This window comes from Galleria mellonella, unplaced genomic scaffold (genome assembly GCF_026898425.1).
Source record: "Galleria mellonella isolate WM207_F2 unplaced genomic scaffold, CSIRO_AGI_GalMel_v1 utg33, whole genome shotgun sequence".
In the NCBI taxonomy this organism is placed as follows: Eukaryota; Metazoa; Arthropoda; class Insecta; order Lepidoptera; family Pyralidae; genus Galleria; species Galleria mellonella.
The window spans coordinates 11,738,067-11,762,572 of NW_026442079.1; the positions used below are offsets into that span (position 1 = coordinate 11,738,067).

General features: G+C 34.6%; 2 protein-coding genes across 3 annotated transcripts in view; both read right to left on the reverse strand.

Moving 5' to 3' along the window:
* Window positions 1-218: 218 nt before the first annotated feature.
* Window positions 219-15,245, reverse strand: LOC113520865 (galactose mutarotase-like). Of its 2 annotated transcripts, XM_031911664.2 has the most exons (10): window positions 14,805-15,245; window positions 13,147-13,240; window positions 12,400-12,563; window positions 8,206-8,415; window positions 7,320-7,407; window positions 4,000-4,147; window positions 2,580-2,685; window positions 2,148-2,258; window positions 981-1,091; window positions 219-362 (listed from the first exon to the last, which is right to left on the reverse strand). In XM_031911664.2, exons 1-10 carry the CDS (start codon window positions 15,111-15,113, stop codon window positions 270-272), a joined length of 1,434 nt encoding a protein of 477 aa, XP_031767524.1. In that variant the 5' UTR covers window positions 15,114-15,245; the 3' UTR covers window positions 219-269. The 2 variants fall into 2 exon arrangements, with proteins under 2 accessions (XP_031767524.1, XP_031767525.1); XM_031911665.2 differs by lacking the exon at window positions 2,148-2,258.
* Window positions 15,246-15,790: 545 nt separating this feature from the next.
* LOC113518656 (uncharacterized) overlaps window positions 15,791-24,506 on the reverse strand; it is a 47,291-nt gene continuing 38,575 nt past the window's right edge. Inside the window, exons 2-4 of the mRNA XM_052896681.1 lie at window positions 18,322-18,492; window positions 17,743-18,023; window positions 15,791-16,661 (exon numbers count right to left, since the gene is read on the reverse strand). Coding sequence (XP_052752641.1) covers window positions 15,950-16,661; window positions 17,743-18,023; window positions 18,322-18,492 — 1,164 coding nt within the window. The 3' untranslated portion in view covers window positions 15,791-15,949. The remainder of the gene's footprint in view (window positions 16,662-17,742; window positions 18,024-18,321; window positions 18,493-24,506) is intronic.

Consider the following 24,506-nt stretch of genomic DNA (forward strand, 5'->3'; position numbering starts at 1 on the left):
AATAATATATTTTTAAATTAGTAACTATATATACATATATGTATATATATATATATATATATATATATATATATATATATATATATATATATATATATACAATGATCTGTCTTCGTGTCAAGTCTTTACGCAGTAATGATTAAATATTTATTCATAGTCAATGAATAACAAATCTTGTAAAGTGGAAACTTGGCTAAAATGTGGCTATTAAGAAAGATTAAAAGTCTGTAAACATTTCATTTGTTTTTATTACTAAACGTCACAATTTTTCACACATATCTTCCTAGGAGTATGCCGAATTTATATTGTATCTTGTGAACGTAAACCTCTCCAGGATTCAGCACGGAGTTTGGGAAGTTTTTCTGAAAAAAAGTAAATATCTATCTATAATTTGGTTTAATAGAATTTATTACATTCTTTATTGCACTTGTAAATTACATTGTTAATTCATTTATAAATATTGTGATCAAGGGTGGACTTATCTCTGACAGAGATCTCTTCCAGTCAACCCAATGCAGTTAGAAAGCATGTTGTTAGCGGGCAGCTGAAGTGCTACAACTATTAATATTTAGAGTACATAAACAAATATACAGTTAAATAAAATATTACATAAATACATATACTATAAATAAATATAGTATATGTATTTATGTACTTATACAATAGATGTTATTTAATGAAAATATAAATATATAATTTTTTTTTATTAAAACATTGTAATTCAAATGTAGGTATGAAATAACATTATAAGGTATTTTATACAAAATATATATATCTTATTATTTAAATAATAATAGAAAACCAATAACATAAAAATTGATTAGTCGAATAAACCACCCCATCCTTTAACGTGGGTGTCGTAAGAGGCGACTAAGGAAACATAATAGTCGAGGTATGGGCAGCAAAGCCCCTCTTAAAACATCACCAAATCCTAACTACGGTTGCCAACCCACCTGAAATAAAATAAAAAATAATCTTACATGGTTAACAGCGTCTGGATAGTTCTGAGGCATAAGACAGAAGAGCCCATGCTTCTTGTAGTAAGCGCCGGACTTTCCCATCAGGGGTACGTAGCCATATCTGGGTTTGCCCTGTCGACAATAACATAAAATTGAGTATACTCTAGTTTTGTCTTGTAGAAATTATATTTATTTCATAAAATAAAGAAGTTGACGCAATACTCCAGAGAGATGGCGCCACTATATACAACAACAAATAGAATATACCCGTAAATTTATTTTTTGTACAGGAATGTTGATTATTAATGAAAAAAATGTTAATTTTTAATCATTTATTTATCAAATGAAATAAAATAATTTCTTTACAAAATACTATATTACAAAAGGTCTTAATAGTTCTGCATTTGTCCAATGTATACCATTGGGGGGAAGGGATTGTTAGTAATGCGGACTACTAGTCCCATTGCTAGCAATATATCTTGTCAGGTCGACCTCCACGTAGTTCCCCCTGGAAACCATCGTGCTGAATTCCAGATGTATTCATCACGCTGGGCTAACTGACCCGCTTTTTCATTCTCACCTATCACCTCTCATTGGTGCCCCGCCAGCGTATACCGTTAGCGCAGGCAAGGTTACCATTCCATTATAATCCATTAAAAAAAAATGTATACTATAGGACACGTAAATATATGTATGTATATTACCTGTCAAATTTTATGAAAAGTTATTCATAAAAATTGTCTTTAACTATTTATCACTACACACTATAGCAGAGATATTAACGTTATAATATAGATCGGTCGAAATCAATCTCGTAAATCCTATATAAATAGAGTGTTTCCATAGAAATACTTCAAGAAAAACGAATCAACTTTTTCATACAATTTTGCATGATAAATAGTCATGAGTGATTCCTTTATAACTTCCATATTTATTTTGTCTTATAAATTCTGTATCTTTTTCATTTGTAAACACTCATTAAATATAATATTTATTAAATAATACGTCAAGATATATTTTATGCGTAAAATACTGATAAAAAAATATAATGACAAAAAGTTGACCAGTTTTGAGGCTCAATGCTCTATCAATATAATCTAAGGTGGTAAATATTTAAAAATAAAAATTCCAAAAGTTAAAAACTATTTGTAAGTTTTAAGTCAAAAGAAAAATGTATCATAAATTCACCTCGCTTCCTTCTTCATCCGCTTCTTCACCTTTTGCACTCGACTCCTCACTGTCCAACTCCTCGCTTTCATCCTCGGCTTTACCTTCTTCCTCTTCTTCTTCAGGTGTTCCCTAAAAGCATTTTACAATGCTTAACCATTTTAATTTTTTATATGTATTGTTTTAATTTTTTTTAATGTGAACAAGAACAGAAATTAATTCTTTATTTATGTGAGGGTGCCACCCTCTGGTGTCGAAGTTAGGTAAACAATATAAAGATCACTAACCTAGCACTATTGTTTAATGTTACCTTTGACTTTCTTAGTTCTATTTTAATTTCCTAAAAGATATGCTAAGTTTAACATTAAAATATCAAAAGATATAAAAATAAATATATAATAAATATATATAAAAAATATTAACAAAAAAAAATGCTATCTAAACGTGACAGACCTCTACAATCTTGTCGGGATCTGGTAGCGAGTTTCCAGTATAGAACTGCATGCCTGGCTGGTTACTGTACACCTCCAGCACTCGTCCAGACAAGGGGTGTAAGGCTCTAAACATAAAAAATATATAACAATTTAATAATATAAAAGTTACTATTAAAATCGTCTACTGGAGGTACCCAATCTCCGTTTAACTTATAATGTTGTAGAATGAGATATGCCAGTGAAATGACATAGCACAGAGACATAACACCACTCAGGAATTATTTGGTCCAGGTATTCCTACATACCCACCTAAATACTTCTGTATTGAGGAAAAGGATTGTTTGTAATTGGGACTAAAGCCCTATTGCCAGCAAGCCTCAGATCCACGATCACCTCCACGCGATTGCTCTTGGAAACCATTGTAATTAATTAATACTTGTTGCATTCATCACAATGGGCTAACTGACCTGCTTTCATGCTCATCTGTCATCCTTTACTGGTGCCCCGTCAGCGTATACCGATATCACAAGCGGGGTTACCATTCCATTACCATGCATTAAAAAAAATGGTCAGGTTATCGAATTTTCATCTAGAATTATCTTCTTGCCGAGGTTTTCCCTAAAGACTGCAATATAATGTTCTTTAAAAAGGGTGTATTAAGGTTGTAACAGTGTTAGTAACATGCGACACCCCTACTGTTGCGGGGGGAAAAGGGATTGTTAGTAATGGAGACTGAGAACTCCATTGCTAGCAATATACCCAACCATGTCGACCTCGCGGCTCTCCCTGGAAACTATCATGGTCAATTCCTGATGAAATCATCACGATGGGCTAACTGGGCTGTTTTCATTTTCATCTATCACCCTTCACTGGTGCTCCGCCAGCGTATCCCGTTAGCGCAAGCGGGGTTACCATACCAATTTCACCCATCAAAAAAAATCCCTACTGTTGCAAGCGTCCATAGGCTACAATGACCGTTTACCATCAAACGAGCTGTATACTTGTTTGCTACCTACGTGGTATAAAAAAATTTATATGTTTATAGAAATAATAATATAGACATAAGTTTTCTAATACGCATAATAGTTTCTGTATATTTTGGTACTAGATGGCGTTATATTTATTTTTATTACATATATTTGTTTAATTGTTAAATACGTAAATTACGTTTCCAATATTAATTATATATTTTTTTATAGTTTACTAAGATACTACTCGAATCATGCTAATTGCATAGACTATATAAAAAAAAAAACACATTAATACATCTCTCCATCCAAAGGTTGCAAGAGATCGCTTTTAGGGATTCGCCCATTATTTTCTCACTATGATCATTTCTTGTAATTGTTCGTATCTATGATAAGTTTACTATTGCAATCTTTTGGAGGTAACAATAAAGAGTATCTATCTATCTATCTATTAATAATCTTTTGTGTTACCTAGCTTGGAATGTCAGATCCTGCTCTGTGCCCTGTGTGATGCAGAAGTTAACGTTGTATCCCCCTAGAGGTATCTTAGGTATCATCGCTTTGAGGACACGTGGCACTCTGAAGTCGTATGCAGTGCCACCGACAACCTTCTTTTGTCCTAAACCAAAACTTTATTTCTAAGTACTAATATCATACATAAGCTTTAAGACATGTTTATATATTTGTTACTCAATAACATTTAAACGGATTAACGAATTTGGATGAAATTTTGATACACAAGTAGGTTACATTACATACACGAACATCTTTCATCATCATTATATCAGCCTTTAACTGTCCACTGCTAAACATAAGTCTCCCCCTTGGGGGGTTTTGCCAGTAGTTTCACTAGGGTCGCCGCTGCCCATCCCTCGCCCTTCCTTATTGTCTCTTACTACACCCACGGGAAAGAAAGCGGTGGCCTATTCTATGCCGGGACCACATGGCAAACGAACATCCTTGTTGGTTTCTTAATGATTTGTAACAAATCCATATTTTTATTGACTTCCAATTTTAAAATTAGACCGTGGTTACCTAAAGGTTGATACCAGGGGGGGGGGGGGGAAGATATTGTTAATAGTGGAGAGCTCTATTGCTAGCAATATATCCCGTTAGGTTGAGCTCCATGTGATCCTCCCTGGAAGCCATTGTGGTTAATTCTTGTTGCCATGACAGAACTCACCTGCTTTCATCTTCACTTATTATATATTTCTACTATATTAAGTAATACTAGTCCATAACCATCGATGAATACCATTGCCAGCAATATACCTAACCAGGTCGACCTCCACGCGGTCCCCCTGGAAACTATCATGGTTAATTCCTCCACCAACGTATACCGCTAGCGCAGGCGGGGTGGCCACTTCATTTTCAACATAAAAAAATCTTATATCAATAATGCGAACTACCAATTTCATTGATAGCAATATGGGTATATTGCTAGCAATGTCAAGTCGACCACTATGCGGTTTCCCCTCCAAACCATGTTGATTATTTCTTTATTAATTCACTATGGGCCAACGACCTGTTTCACCCTCACTTATCGTCTCTCACTTCTGTCCCGTCAGCGGATTCTCATAGCATAGACGGGGTTATCCATTCCATTATACCCTAAATCTATCAGTAAGGGGGGAAAGGGATTGTTAGTAATGGAGACTGAGAATCCCATTGCTAGCAATATACCCAACCAGGTCGACCTCCTCGCGGTTCCCCCTGGAAACTATCATGGTTAATTCCAGATGAATTCATCATGATGGGCTAACTGGCCTGTTTTCATTCTCATCGATCACCCTTCACTGGTGCCCCGCCAGCGTATCCCGTTAGCGCAGGCGGGGTTACCATTCCATTTTCCTCCCATAAAAAAAAACTATCAGTAATAAGTAGGTTTATAAGGTACATTTTGCAAAACCTTGGACCCTGATATTATTCATTACATTGTCTCAATCTCACACAATATAACAATCATCAAAATGTTCAACCTACTTTAACTACTACCTAAAACTGCTTACTCAAAAGTATTGGATACGGAATAACTACTGGAAATATAAAATACAAATGACACCATAATGCAAGGTAGCTTAAATTCCGCACGTAATCACTTAGATTATAGATAGAAACGTGCGCTAAGAATTATAGGTACCAAACTCATAATAATGTGACTGATGAGCTTGTACATTTTCTGATTTATTTATTTATTCATTAGTACATATATGTGTCCATGGCGTACTTAATGCTAAAAGCATTCTCTCCCAGTCAACCATAGGGAAGTGTCAGAATACTCGAATGCGGTACCAGTAATTATTGATATACATACATACTAAAATTACATATATAGACGAATATATATATATATATATATATATATATATATATATAATAAACAAATATACTTACACATATATAACATATACTATATTATACACGAAATTGAGAATAATATAAAGTACTTACTGCTCGGATAAAGTAAAAAAATGAGCATGAACGTTTTTTATGTATTTATTTATGTACGTTATACAATATTATATGTACGTAATATAGGTAGCTATAAACCCCTTGTGGTGCTGACATAGAATAGGCCATCCCTTTCTATTCTGTAGGTGTTCTAAGAGGCGACTAAAGGAACTTAATAGTAGAAGCATAGGCAGCTATAGGGGCTGTTAAACTCCATTGCTAACAATACCTTTTCCCCCGCACTTACCATTCCATTATCATACATTAAAAAAATAACTGCGTTTGCCAACAGGTCTGTCAAGCGTGGTAACTCCCTTTATGGGGAAGATTTATGTTCACCATTGGATAGTTAATGACTGTAATCATAATAATATAGGTAGCTTACTTTAATCAGTTATTTGATCGTCGACATAATTTTGCTATAGGTCATTTAAGCCGATTATAATGTATCTACAATTTGAATTCGAGCAATTTGACCATTTACAAATGTCGTAATATTCGTTCATTTTCAACCGACCTCAAAAGAGAAGGAGGTTCTTTTGTTACCTCATAATTTTGACATTTAAAACCGACTTGGATTTTTTTTTTATCTGAAAGGATATACTTACATATTTGCCCCACTATTTAATTTTTAAACAAATATTTATCACGTTTGGGATCGGTTTATTTTTGTGGAACACTATTTTTAAATTTATTATAAGTAATCAATATGTATTAAGTATAGTATACGTACTCCAACATCAATAATATTGCGATGTCACTACTAGATGGCGTTACTAGTCGCCTACTCGTTTTTATTTGTACATACGTATCTAACACTCAATCTTTTTAAATAATTTACATAAGAGGATGGTTCTTGTTTTTTTTTTTTTACTATGTTACGAAGTTACGTCACCAATATTATCTTTTATAATTATCTTTCCAATATTTATTTATTTACTAGGTTTATCGCGCAGCTTCTCCCGCGAGAATCAGTATATAATGTTTCCTATATGTTAAGTTGGGAAATGGCTAGGTTTTTTTAATGGTGAATATGGAATAGTAAACCCCGCCTGCGCTGTCGGCTACAGCTGGCGGGATACCAGTGAATGATGGTAGGTGGAGATGGAGTCAGGTGAACTGGACCATCGAAGAAAATTTCATCGGAAATTAATCATGATAGTTTCTAGGAGGGACCTCGTGGAGGTCGATCTGATAGAGTATATTGCTAGCGATTGGACTACTAAAAACAAAACTAAAAAAATACCTCCCCCCAGAACAGCTGATTAGGTAGTTATAACAAATGAAACCGCTGATTTATGCGAAATCAAAAATAGGTCTGTTCTAAATATTCACTGTACCTGTTACAGTCCCGTCGTCGTCGGCTACCGTGTACTTATCAGCGTTGATGGTGAATATGTGGTCGTACACCGTCTCGCAGCCCGCGTGCTACAGTACAAACGTCATTGTTAAGGAGTAGAATGGAAGTGTTACGTGAGTTCGGGCACGTGGAAAGAAAGTCATTAAAGATTGACGAAAAACATATCCAATTTTGACATATTGACTGTGCCTGTTTTATGTTTTTTCTTTTATTATTTAATACGTGTGTACCCACTACAAATTTATTATATATATTATATTATTTGCATTGTTTTTTACACTTTAAGTACACTACTGTGTTAGTCAAACTTTTCCAAAATGTATTATTATTATTAGGACCCCGCGGGTTGCTGAGGCTCGTGTTGAAAATCAGCGCTGTAGTGTTCCTGACACTACAGTAAAATGCTGAGCACGGAATAATGTGAGACTCCCCGACGTCTTCGCCCGAGGCATGCACTCTTGGACTCCGACGATCTCATTACGATAGCCAACGCGCTCCCACCCTCCCTACCGCGGAAACTTCGTTGAGAGCCCCCGCAAATACACACGCACACCGCACGACACGAAGATCCCACGTGACACACGGTATAACATCATATACATCACGATATACCGACCCTTCGCCGTCCCTTGACGGGGGTCGAAATGCGGTGGCCTAATCCGAGGCCCGAGCCATTCTGGCGCCCTTAGGCGCACGCCGCAGTCCATAAGTAAGAGACTAAACGTCTGTCGGTCCCCTCTCGCAGACTAGGAGTGCCACCTGTTTCCCCCCTGCATACGCGTTTGGTGAAACTGTAAACGCCACTCACGGCCAACAGCAAACACATTCAGAAAAAAAAAAGGAATAATATGAGTTGAGTCACTTACATGACCCGCGAGATTGAAGTAAGGCGAATTACTCAAATTGATGATGGTTGGCTCACTGGTGGTGCACCTCATGTCGATCTTGATGGTGTTGTCACACGTCACCTCGAAGGTCACTTGGGCCATGACCGTCCCGGGATAACCCTCGTGGAAGCGGTCTGACACGTGACTCATTATAACTTTGTTCCCGTTGACATATGAACGCCAATTCACCTAAATAACATTTTTTTTATAGAACTCTGATGACGAACGAACAGCTTCACCGTATAGAAGTGAATTACATCACGGAATGTTTTGTGACGTGCATGATATCCGTCAACAGAAATGAATGAACGATACAACATCATAACCTTCAAGAAAAGAGCATATTCCTTTTTAAAAGACCGGCAGCACACGTGCAATGCCGTTGGTGTTGTGGGTGATCATGGGCGGCGGTAGTCACTTACCATCAGGTGAGCCGCATGCTCGTTTGCCCCCTGTGTTGTAAAAAAATGAATGAATTGATACTTATTTAAATATTATTAAGTATGTACACGAGTGTTATTTTTTTAAGGCGTGAAAATGGAATGGTAACCTCAGCTGCGCTATCGGTATACACTGACGAGGCACCAGTGGAAGATGATAGGTGAGAATGAATGCAGGTCAGTTGGCCCATCATGATGAATTCGACAAATATTAATCATGATGGTTTCTAGGGGGAATCGCATGGAGGTCGAGCTGAGAGGGTATATTGCTAGCAATGGGGCTATTAGACCCCATTACTAACAATCTCTTTTACCTCTAAACGAGTTTGTTTGTACCCCTAAATATAGAGTAACCTATACGAATACCCTCATCATCATCATCATCATTATATCAGCTGTTAACATTTCACTGCTGAATATGGGCCTCTGGGGGGAAAGGGATTGTTAGTAATGGAGACTGAGAATCCCATTGCTAGCAATATACCCAACCAGTTCACCTCCTCGCGGTTCCCGCTGGAAACTATCATGGTTAATTCCTGATGAATTCATCACGATGGGCTAACTGGCCTGTTTTCATTCTCATCTATCACCCTTCACTGGTGCTCCGCCAGCGTATCCTGTTAGGGCAGGCGGGGATACAATACCATTTTCACCCATCAAAAAAAAATGGCCCTCTCCTATAAGGTTATAAGTTATAAATATAACAGGTTTTGTCAGTAGTTGTCATGTGCGGACAACCTAAATGGTCGCGTACAACGCGATTTCAGAGATGTTTTCTCCCACGAACACTCAGGTTATGGAATGAGCTCCCTGCTGAGGCTTTCCCAAGAGATTACAGCATGGGGGTAAAGAGGTTTCTTCAGGGTCGGCAACGCACGCGTAATACCTCTGGTATTGCAGGTGTTCATAGGCTACAGTAACCGCTTACCATCAGGTGGGCCGTATGCTTGATTGCCACCACAGTGGTATAAAGAAAGCTACATTATCAGCCAGCTAAATAGACTACATATAATTTTCAAAAATTTTGTCTACCCGTGCGAAGCCGGGTCGGATCGCTAGTGCATTATGACTACAATACAGAATGACTTACAATAGCTATTGTATGTACAACAAAAATAATAAAGGTATTGTAATATTATATAATAATATATAGGATTGTGTGTGTGTTTAAATTTTGTGATGCGAAACCCCATACGAATTTTTTTTATACAACTTAGAATGGCAAACAACCTGACGGTCCACCTGATGGAAAGTGATAACCGTCGCCTATAGACATGAGCAGTACCATGGACATAACAGAGTATACTGTTTCGTACCATGCGTTGCCATTCCTGAGGACTCAGGTGTTATTCCTCTGTACCCAGTAAATTCATGCCATATCCCACCCTTTAAACCGAAACACAGCCATGCAAACAAAACTGCTTCACGGTTGGAACACGAATGGGACAGAGCACCAGTAAGGGATGGTAGGTGAGAATGAAAGCAGGTCTGTTAGCCCATCGTGATAAATTCCATTAGAATTAACCACGATGGTTTCCAGGTGGAACCGCGTGGAGATCGACCTGCATATTGCTGTAATTGAGCTAGTAAATCCCCATTTCTAACAGTCCCTTTCCCTCCTAAGGAGATAGAAGGATAAGTAAATTTAAACAAGGTTTCATCATATCAGCCGTTAACTGACCATTGCTGAATATAGGCCTCCCCAGGGGGAAAGGGATTGTTAGCAATAGAGTTTGACAGCCCCACTGCTAGCAATGTGCCCTGTCAGGTCGACCTCCACGTGGTTTCCCCTGGAAACCATCGTGAACAATTCTTGTTGAATTCGTCACGATGGGCTAACTGACCTGCTTTATCCTCATCTATCATCCTTTATTGGTGCCCCGCCGGTGTATACCGATAGCGCGGGTGGGGTTGTCATTTCATTGTCACCCATAAAAAAAATATAGGCTTCCCCTTATGAGGGAGGAGGGAGGAGGGGCAGTAGTATAAATGCGTGGCAAGTGATTTGGCAGCCGCAGTTAGAAATTGGTGATGTTTTAAGAGGGACGCTTTCCCCAATCCCTCGGCTATTAAGTTCCCTCAGTCGCCTCTTACGACACCCACGGAATAGGAAGGAAAAGCAATGTTTATTCTCAACAAATTAAGAAGTACAAAGAATAACGAATCCTAATAAATGTAGATTAGGTTCATTAAATCATACACTCATAAATTTTCGTGTAGATATATAATTTCTTTTCACTTGACGCAGTTCCTCAAAGTAAAAATGAACATTCTATGCGTACGTTTTTCCGTCATATAGTAATTTAATATCATTATACTTTATTAATTGTAGTTACTAATTGTACACGGCACGGTAACACATTACGTGTTGAAATCAAATATAAATTACTTCCCAATTTCACGTGTATTCACGTAAATCCCTATTTAATATTATAAATATGAAAGTGAGTTAGTTTGTCATCTTTTGCCACTAACAGCTGAACCAATCATAATAAAATCTGACATACATACACCTACACACTGTATTTGGAATGGAGAATTTTAGGTAGACGTAGGTATGCTGCTAAGACGCCTGCCAATCGTGGCAACTACTAACAAAATATGTTCAGCAGTGGACAGTTAAAGGCGGATGTATATAGTAGGTAGGATATATTTTTTAAATCATTCAATATATTTAAATTGAGCAAAGTAAAAATAAAAAAAAAAACAAAATTTGTCATTTTTTATTTATTTTTCATTAAAAATAAAAAGAACAAGAATATTTATTACATTTGTACATGGTTTAAAAGGCGGACATATCTTCTCTTTAGGAAAAAAACATGAATGATGGTAAGATTACGTAAAAAAATATTTAAATTACTATACATCATACATACCAATTTCAATATATAACTACGGTTAAAGACCGTACCGTTCCGTTAAGAAGAACAGAGTTGGCCAAGCAAGCTCCTTTCTCTCTTGCATTGAACCTACTCAATGATGTTTAGAGCCAGTATCCACTATTAAGCGTTTAACTTGCTAGAGGTTAGTTATAAAACAAAGTCGTGTTTGTTCGAAAACTTATGGTTGTCTATGGGGGCTGAGATGATGATTACCACAAGCTTTTTTTAAGGGTTGGATCCGCACTTGGTACGTCTTAATATAAAAAAAAATCTCCTATCATAATGTTATGGTGGAAAACATACATTACACAAAAAAAAAACTATTAATATAAATTGACATAATAATAAATATCATACCGAATAATATTCTAAATATATAAAGAATACATACAAATATAAATATATAATACATTAACACAATAATATATATTGTGATATACCTAATTAACTTTTAAGTAACACATAGATGGAGCAGAATTTGTTAATTCAACAGAAAGTAGTATTTGTTTATAAATATAGGCTTACTCGGTGCCATGCGCAGACCATAGGTATTCTATACCAGAGCATTATGGCAGTAACAGTGAATAAATTGAACATAAATATAGAAAAATGTTCGTTCAGGCTAATCTTCGAAATCGTTGATTTTAATGAAATTTTATAAATATATTAAAAAATACAGCTAATACAACTATACAATATAAATATTTAAACAATCAAGACACGTCCCTGAGTGGAGTTTGCAACGCGACAACTTACGAGCGTCGCTGCATAATCGAAAAGTCTAGACTAGACTACAAATTGGAGATTACAAATGCATACTTACACTACACATACCAAGAAACTGAACCCACCTTATCAAATCCCACATATCCACCGTTGTAGTGGTCGTGACCCTTGTTTGTGGATAGCATATACATTCTACCGGATGGTCTGACCACTATAGTACCATCTCGAATAATATTCGCGTACCGCCCAATGGTAGCTCCAAAATATGGGTTTCTTGGCTGGAAATACTCTGTACAAATTTTTTTGTATAACTTTATAAATGGAAAAGTTTTTGAAGATATTTGTATGTTTAAATATTCTGATATTTTTCACTCAATCATGCTTTAACGACTGAATGAAATTTGATACAAAATTAGGCCATGTACTGAATTAACATGCAGGGTATATTTTTCTAAATTCACGCAGACAAAGCTGCGAAAAACAGCTAGCTAATAATCTTACTAATATAATAAAATTTTATAGATATTTAAAAAAATATATTAAGGATCTTAATAAGACCAATAGAACTAAAAGAATAATTTTTAGAAATAATGACCTTCTATATGTTTGTTTCAGCATCATGTAAAAACTATTGCAACACATTAGGTGCAGTTTTTACAATTGTATGTTTAAAGACCTAATTTAAAATCCGATATAAGTTTTATCTAAATAAAAACTCAAAAACTACTCGACCGATTTTAAAAATTCTTTCGCCTATAGAAAGCTATATTATCAGCCAGTAATATAAACTATACATTATTTTTCAAAAAATCTGTCTATCCATGCAAAGTCGGGCCGGATCGCTTGTAAAAAATTAATTACTGTAAAGGTACCTTGTAAAGTCTCAAAACCAGCCACAACGTCATCGGAAACTCCTTTTCTGTCAGGAACTTGAACAGATGTTATCGTAGCTCCGTATGTTATTACCTTATAGTTCAATACATAAGTATATAGAGCCTTATTAGTATTCTAGTTTACAGCTTTATTATTAATCATAAGATAAACTAATAAATTTGCCTTGTGCTCCCGGCATAGATTGGGCCACTCCTTTCTTCCCCGTGGTCGGCGTAAGAAGCAATGAAGAGAACTAATAGTCGAGAGATGGACAGCAGCGCCCCTCTTAAAATATCTCCAATGCCTAACTGCGGTTGACAATCCGCTTGCCAAGCATGGCAACTACTGGCAAAACTCCCCTTATAGAGAATGTTTTGTTCAGCAGTGGAAAGTTAATAGCTATTTTAATTATAAGAATAAGATAATACCATCCAATAGTAAATTTTACCTAAGTGCCCAAAAAGAAGTGTAATTCAAAATTCATGTATGCACAACATACAGGAACTCACATGAGCGAGAAGCTCTATTCTATTCCATTCATTTCCATTTTCATTCTTTTTTTATGTTTTTTACCTCATAACTCTGTCACTTGTACACTAATTTGAAAAATATTTTTTATTTTTAAGCATATACTTACACATTGGTTCCATGGAAATTTTATCAAAGTCGGTTTAGTAGTTTAGTTTTTAAATTAAAATAACTGGTTTTGCCATAGTCGATATTTTGAAAATGATAGTCTGAAGGCAGTTTTCTGTTTTGTGGAACACAATCTTAAAATCATTCACATTTAAAATACCACTATATCTTCCTTTATTGTATAACTTTCAGAAAATAATATAAATGTAGTGAAATCTTAACAATCATAACTCTCCTGTTATGAATCATTAATCCTCATAACGTCATATCGTCAACATGAATAGTCAATCTAAGTTTTGGTACAAAAGATATACCAAATCAAACTTGGCCCTCGGGAGTACACGAGTAAATGCATAAAGAGTGAGTATTCGATGCAATATATTGTGTTGCCCATAGCGTTTCCCATGTTTATAGCATCTATTATAGGTTTTGTAACATGCATCAGTTGTCAGGAATGTTACTCATATAAATATGAAAGTTTGTGAATATACTTATTTGGGATGTTTGTTAAGGGATCAATAGCGCTTAAATTCGAATATATTTTAATAATATTGAGAACTTGGCCAGGTCATATAGTAGATTTATATATTTTAGAAACGTTTAATCCATATTTACTTATGTAAACCGCGAGTTAGTTACAGTTACAAAATTGTCAACTTATTCTATGGCTAAAAGTGAATTGTTCGAAATGGTGCCCAAAGCCATATTTTATCATTATCATCGCACATCATCGATAGGATATTCATTCTCACACGCTTAAACTTAAATAGTCGCGTACAATGCGGTTTCAAAGGGTTTGTTCCCGCAGACGCATAGACTGTGGAATGAGAGCTGAACCTTAAAGACTACAGTATGGGGTTCTTCAGTAAGGGCATATTGAGGTATCATCAGGTTTGGCAACGCGCTCATGACATCACTAATCTCATAGCTCTTATAAGCTACAGTAACGGATTAACATCAGATTGGCTGTATACTTGTTTCCCACCTTCTTGCTATAAAAAAAAGTGCTTTAATAACTTACCTGCACTGTCATTCTGTTTTTAGTCTTCCATGTGTATCTTCGAACTATATCAATATTACTGCTAGAACTACACGGACTTTTTGGAGTTTCTTCTGGAACTGTCTCTTCCTGTACTTTCTGAGAAGATTTAGAAAATACACTTCCAGAACGACTTTTTGATGTAGTCACTGGTGATTTCGGCATGAATCCGAACCCATCAACTATAAGTTCCACATCAGGTATCTTAGGGGCTTCCGGCTCTGGGACTTCTGCTAGTTTTTGTTCTGACCCCACATCACCACTAGCCTTCTCGTCTTCCGAATCGGCCATTTTTACAAATAATTTTGTATCTAATTTATATTACGTATATTAAATTTTGGATCGAAATTTTTATATTTATTTATAATTTTTTTTCTTAAATATCTGTTTGACTATTTCCCATTTTTATTTTATTATGTTGTCATTAATATGACAAAATATCAAGTTTGCTACGATTACAAAAAAAAAAACAATGTAAAAAGTTTGTAATAATATAATAATAATAGTATTGAAAGTAATGCTACATTTCGATAATATAAAATTCCTTTATTGCAAATACCTAATGAATATAAGAATAAACTACAAATACTACTATAATTTAAATACTAAATACCAAAAATTTCGTAATTCCTTGTTCTTGATTAAATACTGATTTAAAAATTACAAGCGATAAACTTAATATGTAGATGAATAATAAGATCTTTGTATTACCTATAATAACATAGTTATAGTCAGAGATATTATAATATACCTACTCGTACTTCCATGCCATTTTATTTGTCTATAAAAATTATAAATTTGTTAATATTTTATATTTTTAAATCGACCTTAAATTTCCATTAAGTGAGACCGTTGCCAAGGTTACTTTTGATTTTCATCGCTCATCGAATCGGCCTACAGTATCTTCAAGGCTATTTAAATGGAGTTTCATATTATACAATACCATGGTACGAAAAGAAAACAATGGATTAATGTTATTTTAAACTTTATTGAATTATTAAAACACTAGACAGTGTTAGTAACCCTAGTTTAAGGCAATATATAAATAAGTATAACTAAGATGTGTTAACTGCACAAAATAGTTTTGAGAGTTACAACACTTTGAACTGAAAACTTTGTACGTTGATTCAAACCCAAAACACCTTCACGCTCTGCTTGTCGAGTTCGATCGTATCAGTCTTCCACTTCTCATGATCGCCCATAATATCAGGCACCTCTTCTAAGTATCCCACCTCCTTGCATGGAGATGGTGGAATAATACTTATTATTGGTATTCCAATCTCTTGAAAAGAACTCATCGAGGAGAAACCACTTTCGTCCTCAATAAAATTAGACATGTGATTGTAATCATTTTTTCTATCAGCAGTGATCTTAGACGCTTTAACATTTATATTCATCCTATTTTTTGCAGACAGTGAATTGGTATGTTCTTTATCGTTTACCTGTATAGCGGCGAAATCGTTTTCCAAACCACAAGTGAGTGGTGAAGGTGACCCAATAAAATTAGTCAAGGTATCGTCCTTGGCTTTTGCGAACTTATTTGTAATATCATTGTACGGGTCATCAGTATCGCACATGGTATTCAAAATGAACGCATTTGTTGTGCTTTGCTCCAGCGTATTTAAAGAAGCTGTTGATGTTTTTCTGGACGCTACCTTTTCGATCTGGTTCAAAGATGATAAGCCATTCATCTCAGTTGGAATATCGTTATACGTACACGCGAGATCGGGCAGCTTTGTGCTTAGCACAGTATTGGCAAGAGTGATTAACCTTGACATTTCCTCTGATATCTTTTTCGAAGCTTCTGTATCAGGGTGAGGAGATGACTTCAGTTGATTCCTAAAACATTGCATACATTATATTACATATTATATTATATTTTTAAAATAATTACAATAAGTGTTTGTTTTAATAACTATATTTTAGTTTTAAACATTCAAGTTATTTACACATATTTTAAATTCACGATGGGGATTTAACGCGATGCGATTAGAGGTAAACATATTACAGACAATCTACGTTTGACGTGGATTGCCTGTAATTTGTTTAGCTAAATAGGTGAAACCAACCTAAATGCGTAAAACGTAAAAATGTGATGTCATTAATCAGGTACTATTCACTTATAATCGCGTTGTATTAAGTTCTAATCGTAAGTTTAAAATATAACATTGTAATAAAATTCAAAATATAAATAACTGTATAGTATAATAACTTGTCCATATAGTAATAAGTAGTAATGGCCGTGTGGTCCTAGCATAGAATAAGCTACACCTTACTTTCCCATGGATGCCGTAAGAGGCTACTAAGGGAACTTAAAGGGAGGGGGATGGACAACAGTGTCTTTTTTTTATACAACTTAGAATGGCAAACAAGCTGACGGCCCACCTGATGGAAAGTGGTAACCGTCGCCTGTAGACATGAGTAGTACCATGGACACAACAGAGTATACTGTTTCGTCCATGATACCCCCCATGCGTTGCCATTCCTGAGGACTCAGGTGTTATTCCCCCGTACCCAGTAAATTCACGCCATATCCCACCCTTCAAACCGAAACACAGTCATGCAGACACAACTGCTTCACGGTAGAAACACGAATGGGACAGAGGTACCCAAGCAATCGACTTTTGTACAAAGTCTCTCTTGAACATCTCTAAAAGCCTAACTGCTATTGCCAACCCGTCTGCCAAGCGTAGCAACTACTGGCAAAACTTCCTTTATGGCGAATACTTGTGTTCAGCAATGAACAATTAACTATTGAAATGATGTAATGTAATGTAAATAGGACTCTATTTTCCGCGCTTAGCCTCTCAATTTGGGCCGTTGTGCGTATTAGTCGTGGCTAGTACAGCCAACCTAGCTCCGTCCAGAAGCACAGAAGCTTCCTGCGACTGTAATGATGATAAAGATGACAATAACTTACCAACTTCCGTTGAAATCCTTGAATCCATTGACATTACTGATGGATTTACTAATCTTTTTTGGGCTTATTTTTTTGGTGGGAGGCAATTCAACATTCTTGTTCACATGTAGAACGGACTTAGACCGAGGCAAGTCATGATGCTTGTAGGCACGTGGGAAAGGCTTCGGAGGCTCCTTGTCGGCACTCTCATTCTTCTGGTATTCTATATGATCCTTAACCTTATTTAGGAAAGTAACTATTTGCTTCAATAAAGCTATATGCATCTGCCTGTTGGCTTCAGTCTGAAAACAATACACTCAGATTGGCAAAGTTAATGTACGTTATAATTACGTAAAGCGACAAGAATGTAAACAAAATCACAATTCGCTGCGTATTCGCGTTGCATATTCGCATTGCAATTTATAAATGGACTTTATTTTGGAAATGTAACATTGGTGCACCAATGGTTTCGCATTTCAGAACCATTTAAGCCTCATAAAACAAAACAATGGAAAATATTTAAAGTTTACATCTTAGAATAGCAGTTAATAACATCAGTATTGTACAATATTGTTGGTGAACTTTAATACGAGTACATACTTGCGCAAGTTGCCACCTCAGGGTTTCCACTTCCATGTTAAGGGCTGTCACTTCGGTGCATCGTATGTCGGATTTCATATTGAAAGATTTGTCCGGAGGCTTCACTGATTCGCCGTTCTGCTCCATAATAATATTTTTGGAAAGTTGAGGACGCTCAATTCTTTCTGGAACCTGCAATGAAGAGGCGAATTAGATTAAATAAAAATAGAAGGCTTGTCTAGCTATAGGACAATAATCATTCACATCGTATTAAGATGCGATTTTGAATGGTAATAACTGATAATAGAGATGTGGACCTTTTTATAGTTGTTTTGTAGCATTATCTGTATCTATTTATTTAATCGCCCAAACTGAAATAATTACAAATATTTAACAGTTGCATACCTGAATTATATATAAGGATATAAAAAAGAGGTATATAAGTAAAAATAAAATCTAGCAAAAAAACTTTGTAAAGGAGACTTTGTACAAAAGTCGATTGCTTGCATACCTCTGTCCCATTCGCGTTTCAACCGTGAAACAGTTGTGTTTGCACGGCTGTGTTTCGGTTTGAAGGGTGAGATATGGCGTGAATTTACTGGGTACAGAAGTATAACACCTGAGTCCTCAGGAATGGCAACGCATGGGGGGTATCATGGGCAAAACAGTATACTCTGTTATGTCTATGGTACTGCTCATATCTATAGGCGACGGTTACCACTTTCCATCAGGTGGTCCGTCAGCTTGATTGCCATTCTAAGTTGTATAAAGAAAAAAAAGCTAATGTATAATAAAGTAATAATAAACTTATTATAAGCAGTTACAAGAACAAACCAGAGTACACAATAACTTTAAGAAAGGTGATGCAAATGTAAAAAAAATTCATATGTGCCTAGTTATGTTCTATGGTATCTTAATAGTAATTACGATGTCGAAAAATAGATCTAGTGTTTTGCTCTTTTGAAGGCAAAACAATAAAATGAGTTGTGACCATTTTATATTACTATGGCACACGCATGCATATATATTTTGTTTCTTTTCTATATGTGCTTAATTTTACTGTGTTTGTGTGCTGTAAGTATTGTAAATAAATTATATATCTATATAATATACAACTTACACATATATATATATATATATATATATATATATATATATATATATATATATATATATATATATATATATATATATATGTGTAAATTGTAAAGTAAACATTTGCAAGTACAAAAAACAAAATTATTATAAACGAAATCTCGATCTTTGCGTGAAACGGAAGCTGAATTCCGTATCACGCATACAGATTCAACAATTTCACTGAAATTGCCGTTCGCTTGCCTAAAACGACGTACCGTGGGACCGTATTTGATACTTAAACTCGCCCGACACAATATACAACTTGCAGTCACTCTTAAACAAACTTGATTGCACCCCACTGGCACACTTTGACGGCAATTTTTGGGCAACGCGTGTAAAAAATGATGTCAGGAGATATCATTGTACACAAATCAAAACACTGTATCAAAATATTAACGTTTCATGATAACTAAAATGACATTAGACACATTTTTAATGGCGGAAACTGTCATTAGTGAAGTTTTTTGCTTAAATATAACACTTAGATATATCTTTAACAAATGAAACTACGAATTTATGAAGTTTTTGTCGTTGATCTATCAAAGAGAAAGTTAATAATGAATGATTTATTATTTAATGAGACTGTCTATGTAGTAATGAAGTAAGAATGCAAAGTATTAACACACATTTACATTCCCAAAATGTTGTAACAGGTGACTTTTTTAATGGATAATAATGGAATGGTAACCCCACCCGCGTTATCGGCATACGCTGACGAGGCACCAGTGAGGGATGATAGGTGACGATGAAAGCAGATCAATTAGCCCATCGTGACGAATTCCACTAGAATTAACCACGATAGTTTCCAGGGCGAACCGCGTGGAGGTCAACCTGATAGGGCGTATTACTAGCAATGGGTCAGTTAAACCCTATTACTTATAATCCCTTTCTCCCCATAACAGAATACTAAAAGATTAATACACATTCTCCATACCGAGCAAGGAAAATTCAATATAAATTCCAATAAGTAGCAAATTAAAATTTACCTGACTGTTATCTTAGACTAATATTCTCTTCTAATGAAGACGAACCCAATTCCAGTTGTGGGACATTTGTAAATCCATCCGATAAAGCAATATAACTCCCAAAACAATTCTACTATCACAAAAAAAAAAAACTGTTACATCTAACAATTGTTTCATTAACATCCAGTCAACAATATAAACGAATTATTAGACCCTGACGTATGGAAATATTTACCTACATCCAGTGAACATATGTTACTATATACATACATATACCGTGAGATTCGTAGAGCACACGTTAGAATTATATAACAGTAAATTATTATAAAAAAAAAAAACAAAACAAATGAATCTAACTACAAACTAACAGACCCCATATTAGATGATTCGTGCAAAAACTGGAAAGCATACGTAGATTGACAATATCGCGAGCATCCCACGCTTTTGCTACGCCACGCTGGGTGACCTCTATGCGGTTAGCAAAAAGTGTACAACGCCCGTTATGTTTAATAAGCTCAATTTCTCACAGAGCGAATCGACGTGACATGATTCATCTCGTGCGTTATTTGTTTTGAGGTGAACAGTATACATACGTAGGATGGCTCAGCAATTATTGGATCTAAGAGAGTGGATTATTTACTTCGCAGTCATGGATTAGATTATGAATTCTAGATGCTGCGTTTGTTTTAAATAGCAGGATGCAGTAATAAAACATATATGTGTTTACGATATAAAATAATAAGTTCAGTTAAAAAATATAAGGCATATCAAAATGTTATATCAGTATTAAAACTCCAACAGCCGTTGACTATCAAAAAACGTACCAAAAACTGTCAACAATCTGTTATTGCTTATGCTTTATCTTTTTGTAACTATAATTATTACATTATTAAGTTAACAATATTGATAAATTAATTACTAAAAATAAAGAAATATTTTTGTAATAAAAATAATTAATAATTGTTAAATTTCTAATTAATAGTTGATTATTAATAATACATATAAAAATGTTGCATGCCAAGCTGGCTGAATGTCATGGTTACACAAAATGTATAATGTTACCTAAACTTACCACATTCATCGCAATATATTTCATTTAATTTAATTTCAAATTTCATTTCATTTCATTTCATTTCATTTCATTTTAAAATTAAACAATTTATTACCATTACAAATATAAACCATTTTTAAAGAAGAATTTGATCGGATTCTCAAATTGTTACTGAGATCGCTGTATCTAGATGTGAGTTGTTTAAGTTATGGGGTTTACATTATTATATGACTTACCTATTATTATTATAACTATTTATTATTACACCAGAGGGAGACTTTGTACAAAAGTCGTTTGCGTGGGTACCTTTGCTCCCCTTCCTGTTTCTACCGAGAAGCAGTAGTATTTGCATGGCTTTGTTTCAGTTTGAAGGATGGGATATGGCAGTGAATTTACAGAGTATAGAGGAATAACACCTAAGTCCTCAGGAGTGGCAACGCATGGGAGGTATCATAACAGTATACTCTGTTATGTCCATGGTACTGCTCATGTCTATAGGCGACGGTTACTATTTTCCATCAGGTGGGCCGTCAGCTTGTTAACCATTCTAAGATGCGTAATAAATAAATGAAAAAACTACTTATAGCATAAATATATGTAAAATGGACATGTCATCAATCAATAAGTGATTTTTTTTATGGGTGAAAATGGTATGGTAACCCCGCCTGTGCTAACGGGATACGCTGACGGAGCACCAGTGAAAGGTGATAGATGAGAATGAAAACAGGCCAGTTAGCCCATCATGATGAATTCATCAGGAATTAACCATGACAGTTTCCAGGGAGAACCGCGAGGAGGTCGACCTGGTTGGGTATATTGCTAGCAATGGGATTCTCAGTCTCCATTACTAACAATCCCTTTCCCCCCCAATCAGTGATTTATTTGCATAAACATAGATACTGTTATAAATTTGATGTTGTCTATCTAATATTTGTATTATGTATTATGTAATTTATTTTTATATTTTTTTTAAATCTCTATAATCATCAGTCATGTATTCGTCAATGATATAGTAGGCTTTATGCGATCATCGACCTCTTATATAAATTTGAGTGTTTTGTATACCTGTATTGTAATAAAAAAACTTTATAATATCTCCTTATGAATAAAAGTATGTAGGTTGGTCTGTGGTTACCAACCACCAAAGGGAAAAGTGCGTAATCTTATGACGTATTTTCTTATACGATAAATACAAAAATTATTATTCAATAAGAGTCATACAGTATTATGATTATATATGTCAGCTTTATTCGAGTTTTAAATTCGGGGTTGCCCGACTAGTTTCGAACTAAATAGGAGCCCCTATTCATGAGCGCGGTTCACGGTTGTGTGTTGCTCGTGAGCACAGTGTACATAATTATAAAATTATTATTGTTGGAAGATAAAAATTTGTATGCACACAAACCTGTACGCGAAATTACATTTTCATTGTTTCACTGCTAGCGCATGATTATGCAAATTGCAAAATGGTATGTATATTACGTTTATATAAAAACTAGCTGACTCGGCAAACGTTATTTTACCATATACATTATTTCGAGACCTATACATGAAAATGTATCCTACTACAATTATTCGATCGCCATCTTGCAACCTTATTACGGAATATAAAAATCGCGATTAAAAAACAGGGGTTGATCGTAAAAGGGTGAAAATTTGAAGTTTTATCTATTTTTCAATACCAAAATCATAATAAAATAAAGTAAAAAAAATTTTGTTAAAAAAATAAAAATAAAAATTTAGGGGTTGGTCACCCCAACTAATTACTATAATGACAATATCACAGTGGAGCGTGAATGCAAATAAATCCATCGTATAAGAACCTCTAAATAAACGACATATATTTATTTATTTATTCTGCAGATATAATAATTAAAGAAGGAACCGCGTGGAGGTCGACCTGATAGGGTATATTGCTAGCAATGAGATTGTTAATGCCCATTACTGCCAATCCCTTCTTCCTCCTGTTATATGAGGTAGTCGCTTCTGGCTATTTCTACAGGTAACATTTACCACATTCATTCAGGTTGACAGTCAGCTTATTTGCCATTCCTGGTTGAATTAAAAAAAAAAACAAAGTACCACAAGTCCATGACCGCTCCCAACGCCTAACAAAAGCCATTGTCATTTCTACTATGTAACGTTAAAGTCTAACTTTTAATACGACTAAATGTTTATACGATTGTAAACCTTGTCTCGTTTTTAGATAAAGGTGTTAATCTCGTGACGGTACAAACAACATAATTGGTAGTATAATGGAATGTCCGTCCGTATTAACTGTTTTAGTTGTAGATAAATAAATTATGGACTTGAAGTTAATCTACACACGCAGTGCAGTGAAACGCGTTTTTTGATAAATACGAGTACTAAAATTTTCTATTCTAAATAGAATAAAAAATCCATTTTATGTAGTAGACATGTTTAATAAACTTGAACAATAAAGACAATTAATTTTTATTTATTTTTTAATTATTTATATATTATTTACATTTTATATATCTAATTGTATATATATATATATATATATATATATATATATATATATATATATATATATATATATAAGAATAAAATATAAATTATACTGCTACAATATTATGTAATAGTAAATCTATTACTAAATATTAAATTATATATTGGAATTCAGTGATATTAATTAAAATTAATGAAGCAGTTTTTTAAATCAATTCGTTGATATTAATGATACCTGTTATATATATATTTATGCTTATTTCAATCGAGTTATTATTTTTAATTTATGTCGGAAAATGGTTAGCATTTGTAAGTAATATATATACAGGAAGTTTCCCTTTTATGTGCCTATTAATTTTCATTAATTTAATTAAGTATCGAAGCAGAAAATTCTCAATAAAGTAATATATTTACATCAATCACAATTAAATTGTTACACAAAAAACCAACATCCACTGTGGCAAACTCAGTTATTTTTATTTAAAAACAAAAATACTGGACAGTTTCTGGAAAAAAAAATTTGATAAAAAATATTTTTTCCAAATCGGATTACAACTGACGGAGTAATAAGGTGATAAACA

Excerpts from the sequence above, each read along its gene's own strand:
- LOC113520865 (XM_031911664.2), bottom strand. The coding sequence starts at position 15,113 with ATGGCCGATTCGGAAGACGAGAAGGCTAGTGGTGATGTGGGGTCAGAA. Across the intron at positions 2,259-2,579 it reads ATCCCGACAAGATTGTAGAG|GGAACACCTGAAGAAGAAGA; the intron begins GTCTGTCACGTT and ends AAATGCTTTTAG. Across the intron at positions 363-980 it reads ATCCAGACGCTGTTAACCAT|AAAAACTTCCCAAACTCCGT; the intron begins GTAAGATTATTT and ends ACTTTTTTTCAG.